The sequence below is a fragment of the Odontesthes bonariensis genome, chromosome 23 (assembly GCF_027942865.1).
Source record: "Odontesthes bonariensis isolate fOdoBon6 chromosome 23, fOdoBon6.hap1, whole genome shotgun sequence".
NCBI lineage: Eukaryota > Metazoa > Chordata > Actinopteri > Atheriniformes > Atherinopsidae > Odontesthes > Odontesthes bonariensis.
In genome coordinates, this window is record NC_134528.1 from 2,027,059 (window position 1) to 2,040,212 (window position 13,154).

General features: G+C 41.6%; 1 protein-coding gene across 1 annotated transcript; it reads left to right on the forward strand.

The window, feature by feature from the left end:
• The first annotated feature begins 5 nt into the window (after positions 1–5).
• Positions 6–12,774, forward strand: c23h10orf88 (chromosome 23 C10orf88 homolog). The gene is made up of 9 exons (XM_075458063.1): positions 6–182; positions 1,336–1,507; positions 2,776–2,973; positions 3,107–3,176; positions 4,938–5,129; positions 5,760–5,888; positions 6,662–6,761; positions 7,097–7,286; positions 11,670–12,774. The coding sequence occupies exons 2-9, from the start codon at positions 1,359–1,361 to the stop codon at positions 11,881–11,883; spliced, it is 1,242 nt and encodes a 413-aa protein (XP_075314178.1). The 5' UTR covers positions 6–182; positions 1,336–1,358; the 3' UTR covers positions 11,884–12,774.
• The last annotated feature ends 380 nt before the right edge of the window (positions 12,775–13,154 follow it).

Sequence of the window (13,154 nt, forward strand, 5' to 3'; positions counted from 1 at the left end):
TCACACCACAACAACCCACTGTCGGCCCGTCGCATTTGGATGCTTCTTGTCGAGTTCCAACATTTTTGGGCTTTCTCGCTGAAATTCTCGTTTAGCGGTGATTTTTAAACACTTTTGGGGGCATGAGAAGAAGGAAACACTGACAGAGGCCCACCGACGGTTTCAGCGGGAGCAGGTTTCCGGTAAATAAGCCTTTTTACTTCATGTTAGCAAGCTATATGTGGAAATTCTTACATTTCTACATATCAGAGATATTTGCCGTCTCTCAGTAAATTGTGATGTTCAAAACAATCGGCTGTTAATCGCGTCTTGTCTGCTTTGACTACGGCCAAACATGTATTTGCCAGTTAAAAGTTTTTTTTATTCTACAGCCTGTTTTTCTTTGAGGACAGTGGTGTTTTTCTACACTTTCTGTGCTGGACATCCTGCAATCACTGCGTATTTAATGAGATAATCCTTTATAAAGTTTATTTAAATGCGTAATAAAGAAGTAATTGTCTTAATTTGGGAAGTTTCATGTTGGGATTTATGAGATGATCATTTTTACAAATCAAAATTGGTATCATGTAGCAATTTTAGGACTTTTACAAGTCATATTTTAAAAGGCAATATCATCTATGGGACAGAGGAGTGTACGATAAGGACAGATTTGGAAAAAATCATGTTTTCAGTGGAGCCGGGTGAAATGTGGAGGAGTCGGGCCTCTCTGGGTGGCACTTCCAGATGAAAGGCTGCTCTGTTGCTCTGATTTTGTCTAATTTCTTGTGCATAAACACACAAAATTGTGAACAAATTGCATCTTATGCACCTAATGTAATGAAGGATGTCCCTAAAATAATATTTCATGTCCCTTTGGCTAGCCAGGAGCTCTGTAATTTGAACATACTAAGGTTGTTACTGTTTTTTAACAGTGACTGCTGAGTTCTTCTGTAATTGATTGGATTGATTGATTTTTTTTTTTAATTTATTTGTTTATCTAGTCATTTTTTATTATTATTATTAGTTAGTAGTTGTATTTTTACTAGAATTGGTATTATTATTGTTGTTGTTAATATACAATCATTGTAAATATTTATAATTTTTTGAGCTACTTGACTAATTTGAATTTCCCCCATTGGGGGATGAATAAAGTATTTTTCTATTCTATTCTATTCCAAAGTCCTGTCAGATGAAGGAAAATAAAGTTCTAACTTGCCCATGTGCAGACCAGCCTGCGTTTTGTATTAGTTTTCCAATATATCTTCAGCATTTCTGCTAACTCTGTCTTGTACGCTTGTTCTTTAACCGGTTTCTTCAATTATCTCCTTATTTGTGTCCTGTTCTGTGGCCTCGAAGGTCCCGGTCCCAGCTGCAGCACCATGGTGGACATTGCTGTGAAAGCCGAAGCTGCTTGGGTGTGTCGGGCTGAGGGACGTCACCTGGCTGACGTCCTGCTTCCTGTTCACCTCAGTAACAGAGATGACAACGAAGAAGAGCTCAGTCACTCAGGCAGGGAGGAGACAGATTGGTAAGAAGAAGCTTTGTGGATTCTACTTTTTCTCACGGTGGCCGACACGTGCAAACGGCAAAACAAATCCGACAGTAAAACGCTGCAAGAGAAAAATGCGGCAATCACAAAAACGACCTGAGCACATGCGACGCAAACTTCAAAACACATGCCAGAAAGAAAAAACACAACGGAAGTTCGCCAGGCCACTAGGGGGTCTCCACCTGTGTGGGATAGGCCATATTCGATAGGGCAGAGATACTCACTGTGCGGCTCCTCAAGCTCTGATTGGTGCTCGCACTCGCATAGAGTAGCTTATAACAATATGCTAACAATAACAATAAATCTTTTCAAATAACACACAGCGAATACTTCACAGTATTAAGTATTTTTTATTAAGTATTAATTAAGGCTTAATGGTGTTTCCTAAAGGGGGCTCTGTTAAACCTGGCAACGCAGCCCGCTTAAACCACCGTCACACCTGACCACAGAGCACGCTAGCTCCTTTAGCCAGCGCGAGATGCAGGCACTATGGATCGGTTTTTAATAAAAAAGGGCAAAAACCAGCACAGAAACCAGCACAGAAACCAGCACAGAAACCATGCTCATCCTGAATGTCTCACTATGATTACAACAACAAACTACAAATACAACATGAAGAAAGTCGAGCACATGCACGCCAGCTTCCGCTCATCCCAGTATTAAGGTACATGTGGTCTGAATTGAAAATGTATTGGCTGTGTTGTTTCTTTTTTTGTGGGATGTTTTATATGTAGAAATGCATATTTGCAAAAGGGGACTTTAGTATGTTGTCGTAAAAGTGACTCTTCCCTTGATTTTTATTGCCAATGTGGCTCTTGTGAGAAAAATAGTGATTATCACTGATTTATGGGAGATCGACCATAGTAACGAAGGAGAAGAAAGTCAAAAGGTACGCTGTCCTTTATGTCCTTTAAGTGTTTAAAAAAGACATAAAGGACAACGTACCTTTATACTTTCTTCTCCTTCGTTACTCCTCCGATCTCCCATAGTTGATCCCCTTTCCCAAAGGTCGAGACCCCCTAGTGGCCTGGCGAACTTCCGTTGTGTTTTTGAGGGAACTTGCAGCGTTTTTGTGATTACCGCATTTTTCTCTTGCAGCGTTTTACTGTTGGATTTGTTTTGCCGTTTGCGTCGCATTTGCACGTGTCGGCCACCGTAATTTCTACTCGCAAAAACAACAAAGAGAAATCTCTGAATTTTCCATTTTGCAGTAATCGGCTCATTAACCTTTTATCCGTCCCTTGCAGGGGGGGTCCAGTGCTGTTGGAGCAGGTGGAGGAGGAGTCCCCCTGTGTCCTGATGCTCCACTGCAGCCACAGCGCCCCCACCGCCATCAGCCGCCTGCTTGTCATCAGCGAGGCTCGAACCATGGAGGTGTACGATCAGACGGGAGAATACTGCGGGACGGTGCGAGGTACCAAGGACGACGGCATCCAGCCAGACGGGTAGACCAATGAAAGCTGGCCGAGCGGGCAGCCATTAGGGCCCCCCACAGCCAGACTGACTTATTACTGATCTGTGTCATTTGGTCAAAAATAGTAACATTGCATGATGGGATGTTTTTGTTGTGACTCACAGTGCAGACAGAGGTCCTTTCTACAAGAAACAGCTGATCCTGGAGCATCCGTCCTCGGCCTGTGAAGTCAAGGTGAGATTTTAAGATAAAACTAGGGATGTTCCGATCAGGTTTTTTAGCCTCCGAGTCATTTGATTTAGAGTCCCGATCCGATACTTCTACAGTACATTAAAAAAAAAAGAAGAACGGTGAAGAAACAGATCCAGGATGTCCCTGATTCTTTATTTTATTCACTTATTTTATCATTTAACACTTATAAACAGAACACTTCTGTGAGGAAGCTTCAACAACAAAAGTAATCAAGTAATAAACTAATTCTTCACATTTAGTGCAACAATGTCTAATATAAAAACGAACAGCAGCTCAGCCTGAAACACCTGCAGGCATGGAAACAGATAAGCAAATAAAAGTGCCACAGTGTTCTAAAGTAAGGCAGTAATGTGCTTTAACTGTGCTCCTAATTCTTCCTCTCCTCCTCTGGCTTCATAGAAGGAAATGTCCGTTTTTCTGGATGAAAACCAACATCTCTGCCTTGTCAGGTTTGAGCCTGTTCCTGTTCTCATCAAGGATGTTAGCCATGTGCTCGCCACCTCTGGAAATCCCAACGTTTGCATATCTCACAGTCTGCAATCGCAACATTTTTGTCGTCCACTTTAAAATGCCTCCACACCGCGGACATTCGGCCCCCAGCTTCAAGCTGTGACGTCAAAGGGACGTCATGCCGCATGTTTCTGTGTGGAGTTCAGACCAGAGACATAAAAATTCTGGGAGATATGATTATTGAAGTTGGGGATAAACACCTTCCTCTGTGGAAATAAATGCAATGTGGAGGCATTGGAGACCCATCCAAGATGGCGGCCGCGCTGATACGTCAGTCTATGGCTGTATTCGAAACCACATACTGCATACTCATTGATCAGACAGTATGCAGAGCGTTTACCCACAATGCATTTCGCTCCTGCCCGAGCCGAAATCAGCCGGTCTGAAGCTGATTTCTCTTAAGCTCTAAACTCTGTAAACTTTAGCAACATTTGAAACATTTTCAGGAGAGAAAGTAATCGTTTAGATCCCCAACGTGTTAAAAACCTGACAAAATACCGGCTATTTACAATTTTGTTCCCACGAATTCGGCGCTACTAAAGCTAGCCGCAGTGAGCAACGCACTTCCTGTTATTTTCACAAAATAAAATACCCGTTGCCTTTTATCATAGGGAAAGCCATTACCATACAATTGGTGCTTTTGTTTTGAAAACAGGAAGTGAACCTACCCTCGTTGTAGCTAGCTTGAAACTGCCGTTTTGACAGGAAATGACGATCGGCGACGTCACGTTACGTTGCATCTTGGGTAGTTTGAGTATGAGTAGTAACCTCATGATGCATACCCAACATTTCAGAGAATCTAGTATGCATCCGGGAACTTCTGCTTACTCAAACTCGCTTACTAACTCAAAAAGTTAGTATGAGTAGTAGGAGAAGTATGCGGTATTGAACACAGCCTATGAGGCCTCTACGTATAATATGTCTGTGGTTGAGACGGTCTGACTCTGTACCACCACATAATAGTAAATACTAAGCTGCTATTTTTTCCCTTTTGTTTTCAAATATTATAGTTCTGATAAAAAAAATAATGAGAATAAATATACATATATAGATAGGCTACATATCCGATCCCTGATCGGGATGAAACGTGCGATACTGATCGGGACATCCCTAAATAAAACTCTTGCATCCTCAACATATTTCTCTCTTACTCAACCCTTAACATTGGTGTTAATGTTGGTGACTCTTATTTTAATGAGCTGGTTCCGCATCCCTCTGCTCGCTCTGTCCCAGCTGCTGTCCCTGGCAGGTAGAAGCAGCGTCCTGGTGGGTCGCGTCATCGTGGGCCTTCAGCCGCTGCAGCCCAGCCCGGCCCACGGGCCCGGCATAGACCTGCAGCAGGTGCAGTGTCTGGTTGAGGAAATGGGAACCAGCTTGTCTCCTGGAGCCCAGAACCTCATGGACATGGTGCAGTTCCAGCAGAAGGTGGGAGTAAAACAACTGACGATTACTCGTTACTAGGGCTGGGCGAGTTAATTCGTTATTATCGCGTTAACTTGTTAATTATTTAACGCCGACAAATATTTTATTGCGCATTAAAGCAGGTTTTATTATTGTAAAAGTCTGTCGCTCACAGGCTTTTATTTAGTAAAAGTCTGTTGCTCACAGGCTTTTATTTTTGTAAAAGTCTTCTGCTCACAGGCTTTTATTTTGTAAAAGCAAGTCATTCAAGGAAACAGACAGTGGAGCGAGGCTTCTACATAAAAACTACAGAAAGATGCTGATGTTAAAAGTGTGTTTGCACAACAAATGTTATGGCACTTTCATTCATATGGCAGCACATTTAAAATAAAACTAAATGCTAAAAGCTATACGCTACTTTTGGATTCATTTCTGGATTCTGCGTAGAAATGTGATTAATCGTGATTAATCAGGGAAATCATGTGATTAATTAGATTAAACATGTTAATCGCTGCCCAGCCCTAGTTGTTACCTTTATTAACTTCTGCAGGTGGTGTGAGAGGTTTGAAATGGCTACCTACTGGCTAGCTCCTGCCAGCTTTGCTCAGTAATTAACTCATAAAACCCATCATATATCCATGTGTTCCTCTCCAGAATCAGACCAGCTCTCTGGGAGGTTTCCTGCCTCTTCTGATGGGCGGCGGAGCTTTGTCCACCTTGGCTAGAGGAGTCGGCGTCCCCCCAGCAGCCGTCAGGAATCAGCCCCCCCCTGCAGACGTCACGGTATCAGTCTTCTCCTGCGGGACGCTAACACATGCAGTTCATCTAGAGCTGTATCTTTATACCAGCCACAAATATAATACACCGACTATTTTATAGATCATTTTTACCAAGTTGTGCAAAATAGCAAGAATCATTCCATCGAATTAGAACACAATCAAGCTTAAGAGTGGGAATTTACTGTGGAACCCTTGATTTGGATTGGAAAAAAATGAATGAATGTTTTCATCAAATGTTTTTAGCATTTTTTAATACTACAGTAAAAAGTCTTTAATCGCCTTTGTCCATATTACTGTGATTCTGTTCATCTTCTCAGATTTAAATAGTGCAATATAATGAATTATCCATACACCCCATATTTTATACCCTATATTTCTTATTGGTTCAGTCTGCTCAGTTAAATTTATTTTTACCTTTATTGTTAAATGTACAAATCTGTTTTCATTTAGTTTACTGATGTTTATTATTATTATTTTTATTATTATTATTGCTTTTATTATTTACCCTACTGTTCATAGTGTAGATTTGTAAATAGCTGATGTTTATTCTCTATTTATATTCTATTCTATTTGCTTGTTTTTCCTTTAATTGTTTACATATCTTTTATACTGCACGCTGCTGCAACACAATAATTTCCCAAATTGGGATTAATAAAGTATCTATCTATCTATCTATCTATCTATCTATCTATCTATCTATCTATCTAAATCTAAATCTAAATGAATGACTCGACAGCGTGACTAAAATGGTTTCGGTGGTTTGTTTCTGTCCCGCAGCCTCCGGACTCCATCACCTCCCCAGCCCAGAGTGGAGCCATGTCAGAGGGCTCCACCTCTCCAGACCTCCCACTGTCTGACATCATCACCAACAGTTCTTGTAAGAATTGCCAACTCTCAGTCACCACTTTGTAATGCAGAAAAATATTGTTGTTCGCGTGTTTGATGGTTCAGAGAGTTTCACACGTTGCTGGATCTGTGAACACGCGTTACCTCCCAAACAGAACAGCAACACGACCTTCCTGCTTCGTTAAAAAAAGAGCATTCGATAAAGTTTTAGTCTCTAAAGTATCGTTTATTTTGGAAATGTTTACTTGTGATCGTTTCTATCGTTTCCTAAAATCTTCAGTCTCGGGTTTTTTTGTGATGAATCTTAATTTTATAATTTACTGTGGGCATAAATGTTGAGGATTAAAACCCGTCGACCCTCTGTAGCGAGCAGTGAGGCCGGCGTCCCGATGAACCACGCCCACCTGGCAGAGATGATGTCACGCTTCCTGAAGGGCCCGGGGCGCGGGCAGGTGCTGAGCCCCGAGGTGCTGCCCATGCTGCAGAGCGTCTGTGGGCAGGTGACGCAGCTGCGGCTCGACGACGCGGAGAAGGAGAAGCTGAGGAGCGGCACATGGTGAGTGGAGTTCAGAGAGTTTCGGCCTTAAAGGGACAGTTCGCCTCTTCTGACATGAAACTGTAGGACATCCCATATCAGCAACATCATTTCTGAACATCTTCTTACCCCCTGCTGCGTCCTGTGAGCAGAGTTCCAGCCTCGTTTTGGTGTTGATGAAGGTAGTCCGGCTAGTTGGCTGGGGTTTAAAAAATAAAGCGTTTTGCTTCTCAGAACAATATGCGTTCAACAGAGTAATACATTTGCATCACAAAATGGTTCTCCAGGAAAAAGTCAGACCTCACAATCTCTTGGCCCTATTTTCTCTCCCTTCGTATCAATGCCTGCTGCCGCCTGCCGCGCCTGTTACGCTGTTTGCTGCTCGGTCTGCACTTCGGTCTGCACAGCAGGCAGTGATACGAAGGGAGAGAAAATAGGGCCAAGCGATTGTGAGGTCTGGCTTTTTCTCATTTGAGCACAGATTTACAGCGATGTGTTGGAGCGTCCAAGAGTAGTGGTCTTCTTATCCGAAAAATGTGACTGCGGTTATCGAGCATCCCTTTGCTTCACCCTAATGGCAGATCTTTGGACTAAAATATTCATTTTGGTGGTGTTTTTGATCAGTTTTGCCGCAGGACCTGGTCAGCTGGTCTGTCTTCCATCTAAACAGTTTTCCACAGGTGTCTGTTTGCAATTAAATAAGATTTCAGGCAAACAGAACTCACATTTTTTTTTCAGTGTCTTTAAACATCTGTTGCTCAGTGCCAGTAAAAGAGTGATTCATTTATTTCATTTAGTGTGTTGCCTGTTAAAAGAGACCAAAAATCGAGCCTTGACTCAAGATGTTTATGTCATGGGGAGGTGGTTTGGGCTAATTTTACTGGAATTATAAATTATGCTCCATTAAACTTAATTTGGCTCCAAATAAAAGCAAAAGAACATTTGGCTTGAGTTTGTGCACTTTGCTGATGAACATCGCAGAGTGTCAAACGAGTTAAAACCTTTTGCTTCTTGCTTTGCTTCATTTTGGAGCCACAGCTGCTCCTGCTGGGCCTCACACCGTCCTCCATCTGGTCGAAGTGTTAGAAAACACAACATGGTTACAACATCTTTTACAGGATTACGCACAGAGAAAGCAGGTTCCAAACAGACTTTTATGTCCCTCCACACTCCTGCTGCATCTTTACACCGACTTCCAGTCAGTCACAGAATAGATTTTAAAAGCCTGCTGATGGTTTACATCTGTGATCTGTTCAGAGAATATAAACCCAGCAGAGCTCTGAGATCCAAGGAGACATCTATGCATGAAATCTGCACGATATCTTTGAATTTATCTGGACTGTTGCTTGTTTTTAAATTCATTTAAATTATTTTATTTGTTTCTCTTTATATTCTTTTATGTATTTTTAATGCTTCTTACACTCCCTGCTGCAATGCTTTTATTTTATGTTAAGCACTTTGAATTGTTTTGTACGGCATTCACTTAAAACAAAAACAAAAAAAAAAAACTCTGGTTTTTCTTTCTAATTTATTTTTGGTTTGTTTTTCGGAGTAATTGTTTCTGTTTTTCTGTCTAATTTAGTTTTTTATTTATTTTTCGGGGTAATTCTTTTTCTGTTTTTCTGTCGAATTTATTTTTTGGTTTGTTTTTCGGGGTAATTCTTTTTCTGTTTTTGTTTTTCTGTCGAATTTATTTTTTGGTTTGTTTTTCGGGGTAATTCTTTTTCTGTTTTTGTTTTTCTGTCGAATTTATTTTTTGGTTTGTTTTTCGGGGTAATTCTTTTTCTGTTTTTCGGGGTAATTTTTTCTGTTTTTCTGTCTAATTTAGTTTTTGGTTTGTTTTTCGGGGTAATTCTTTTTCTGTTTTTCTGGCTATTTTTTCTGTTTTTACGTGGGGAATTTTTTTTCGGAAGTATCGAGATACTTTGAAATCCCGTGAGATTATCCAGCCTGTAAGTGACCATTCCTGGATGATAGCCAGAAAAACAGAAAACAATTACCTCAAAAAACAAACCAAAAAATAAATTAGACAGAAAAAACAGTTGTTGTTTTCTTTTAAGTGAATGCAACACGCTTCCCTAGTTTTGTACACGAAATGTGCTACAAATAACTTTGATTTGATTTGATTTGATCTGATCTTGGTTAAACGGACGGTGTGGTGGGAACAGAAAGCGTTTGTGTTTCCTCTGTCGCCGCCTCGTCGCTGCCTCGTCTCTGCCTCGTCTCTGCGGCTGAAACAGAGGCTTCTCCTCATGGAACAATAGTTGTGTTTGTCTGAGGTCACATTGTTAGGTGGTCGTGTTATGCTGCTGAAAGCGAGCAGACGCCCAAACGTTTCCAAGAACTCGATGGTGAAGTAGTCCCTGATCTCAGAGCTGTCGGTCACATCTGCTGGGCAGAAATTAGGAGTTTTACTGAAAACTAAACCATGAGAAAGTGGACAATTATTCCTGTTTCAGGTCTGTTTTTGCAAACCGCAGACTGACTAAAGGACAGAGGAATGTGGGATCGGTCCGTGGTGTTTGGAAATTTCATCTGCTTTGTTGAATCAATCATTTAATTGTTGTCCCAAACCAAACTGAATCCATTATCTGTAGCTAACTCTGATGCTAAATCTGCGCCCTCTGCTAACTGGACGTCCACTTGACACATGAAATAGTTTTTTTTTATGCAGCTCCAATAAATCAGCCTCTTTGTCAGAGCTGAGCTGCACTTGTGGGCTGAGGAGAACAATCAGCTGGGTCTGGCTCCACATCCAGGAGAGGACCGCAGCTCCACGGTACGTCTTCCCAACCGCTCGTCAGCGCAGTTAAAACTCTCAGAGTTTATAAGTTAGAGCCCATAAAAACGGGCTAAAGTTGCACCTATTCTTAGAGGATTATTGGATCCACTAAAACCAGACATAGGATTCCAGTTTTGAAAGGAAATTTTAAGGAGTAAGTTTGCTTGTGTGATGGATGGTGAGAAACTTTTGTGATTTTCTTATTTGTTTGACTTAAGTCCTGGACTTTTCTGTGAAATATTTTCAGACACAAACACGGAGCAGATCGACTTTATTTTGCAGCGGGAACACAGAGGATTCTGTTTTCTGAAACCCAGTTTTGCGCTTGCATTAGATTCCCAAAGCTGCTGATATTAATTGGTACCAGAGATGGGGACTCGAGTCGTTGTTTTGATGACTTGTGACTTGACTTGACAAAAAATAAAAGACTTGAGACTCGACTCGGACTTGGAAGTTAAAGACTCGGCACTTGACTTGACTTGAAACTGAGAATGGCCTCATGATTGGATCCCTACCCTGTCAATCAGTCGTGCCCTCTCTACATACTTTAAGTGTTTATTGGAGAGAATAAACTCATATCAGATAAAGTGCATTCCAAAAGTTTAATCTTGAACTTATCAGGGCATGGACGGCTTTCTCAAGGTCATGACGACTTAAAAACATTTTAACTTTGGCCAGATGACGCAACTGGAAAAAACTAGTCCTGACGACATTGTTCATTTGTTTGTCCAACCTCAGATTAAAAGGTTAAAGGTCACTCCCAGATTTCTGACCGTTGAACTAAGCTTTCAAGACCAAGGCTGTGTTCGAAACCGCATACTTCTCCTACTACTCCTACTAACTTTTTAAGTTAGTAAGCGAGTTTGAGTAAGCAGAAGTTCCCGGATGCATACTAGATTCTCCGAAATGTTGGGTATGCATCATGAGGTTACTACTCATACTCAAACTACCCAAGATGCAATGTAACGTGACGTCGCCGATCGTCATTTCCTGTCAAAACGGCAGTTTCAAGCTAGCTACAACGAGGGTAGGTTCACTTCTTGTTTTCAAAACAAAAGCACCAATTGTATCCTAATGGCTTTCCCTATGATAAAAGGCAACGGGTATTTTATTTTGTGAAAATAACAGGAAGTGCGTTGCTCACTGCGGCTAGCTTTAGTAGCGCCGAATTCGTGGGAACAAAATTGTAAATAGCCGGTATTTTGTCAGGTTTTCAACACGTTGGGGATCTAAACGACTACTTTCTCACCTGAAAATGTTTCAAATGTTGCTAAAGTTTACAGAGTTTAGAGCTTAAGAGAAATCAGCTTCAGGCCGGCTGATTTCGGCTCGGGCAGGAGCGAAATGCATTGTGGGTAAACGCTCTGCATACTGTCTGATGGAATGAGTATGCAGTATGTAGTATGCAGTATGTAGTATGCAGTATGTAGTATGCAGTATGTAGTATGTAGTATGCAGTATGTAGTATGCAGTATGTAGTATGCAGTATGTAGTATGCAGTATGTAGTATGCAGTATGTAGTAGGCGGTTTCGAACACAGCAAAGGTGCCAAAGCCAGTATCCCCGAACACTGAAGCTTGTGAAGCTTAACTTAACAGAACTGGTTTCCCGTCCCTCTGCAGGGAGTTGGACTCGGCCATGGAGCGCCGCCTGGAGGAGATGGAGAAGAGGCTGAAGGAGCACATGGACCGTCGGCTGGATGCTTTGGAGCAGAAGCTTGAGAAAGCTCTGCTGGGCGCCTTGCCGCTGGTCGCTCTGAACCACGGAGCCGTGAGCCGATCAGCGGGAGAAGCAGCTTCCAGCGGACCATCGGAGCCGATCCCCCCAACGCACTGAGCTCAGATCAGCTGACAGACTAACGCAGCACGTAACCCGGAGGCCTTACTGCGCCCGGTCCTCCTTAACCCGGACCTCAGTGTCAGCGTGGACACTAACAGAAACACAACAGAACAAAATGTGCAGATTATCTACCACGTTTTTAACAAATTAGACCTGAAACCAACACCAACCGGTTCCAAATGCAGCGTCTGGAACGGTTTTCTGGTAGAAAAACAAAGAATGCAACACCATTTAGCTGCTTTTTCATTAGTTTGTGAGGCAAAAAATCAGATTTGGCTGTAAGAAAAGTGCAAAAAAGTCCAACTCTAACACTGTTATTCAATATGAGCTGCAGGGGAAAAGCCCAAACAGAGCACCAAGAAGAACATATGTTCCGTTTTCTGTGGTCATGGGGTCCTGTCCGGGTTTTAATGATGATTTACTCTCAACACCAGCCGAACGCTCTCTTCTTCCAGTTGAAATGTAAACACTCCCGTTGTCACGACCAAGTGTTCTTCTTCACTCTCCGTACTGTAACTGCACTTCAGCTGCAGCTAACGATCATTAGCATTAGCGTACGAGGAAACTTCCAACATCTTCAAACTGAAAAGCGTTAAATCTGAAGTAATGCCTGCATGAGAGTCTTAAACCAGTGAAATTTTGCTTTAAAAAATGACGAAATGGAAGCAGTTCTTAACCACACTGACGGCTCGGTTCAGGTTAGCATGAAAGAAAAAAAAACGGCCACTCTTTCTTACAAGAGTGAGAACAGAAGGTCTAACTGTGTTTTGATATTTGCACTGTACTGTTTTAAATGATTTGAATGTCTATGAACTATTAAAACGACCTGACCTGTGGTGTTGTACTGTGCTGATAATGTGAGTAGCTAATAAAACATGTATTTATACACATCAGCATCAGCATTTGTATCACTCAGGAACCAGTTCAAGCTGTTTTTTCTGCAGTCTGTGAACAAAATAAACACGAAATCATGAACAGATTCGGAAATATGAGGTTTAAATTCACAATTTAGAAGGTGGGTCAACAGAAAAAAATAATTTTAGACTCTTCAGTGATTTGAGAGGACGGAACAAGTCAATTTGGGATATTTCACATGCTTCAATCTGAAATAAACTGGTGAAAGTTAGCAATGATCTCCTCTTCGCCTCTGATAGACTTGAACATGTTATTGGGATTAAAGGAACTGCATTAGGCTGGTTTAAGTCATATTTATCTGATAGATTCCAGTTTGTTCTTGTAAATGAAGAATCTTCCTCAGTCATGGAGTT

Excerpts from the sequence above, each read along its gene's own strand:
- c23h10orf88 (XM_075458063.1), top strand. The coding sequence starts at position 1,359 with ATGGTGGACATTGCTGTGAAAGCCGAAGCTGCTTGGGTGTGTCGGGCT. Across the intron at positions 6,762-7,096 it reads CATCATCACCAACAGTTCTT|CGAGCAGTGAGGCCGGCGTC; the intron begins GTAAGAATTGCC and ends GACCCTCTGTAG. Across the intron at positions 7,287-11,669 it reads AAGCTGAGGAGCGGCACATG|GGAGTTGGACTCGGCCATGG; the intron begins GTGAGTGGAGTT and ends GTCCCTCTGCAG.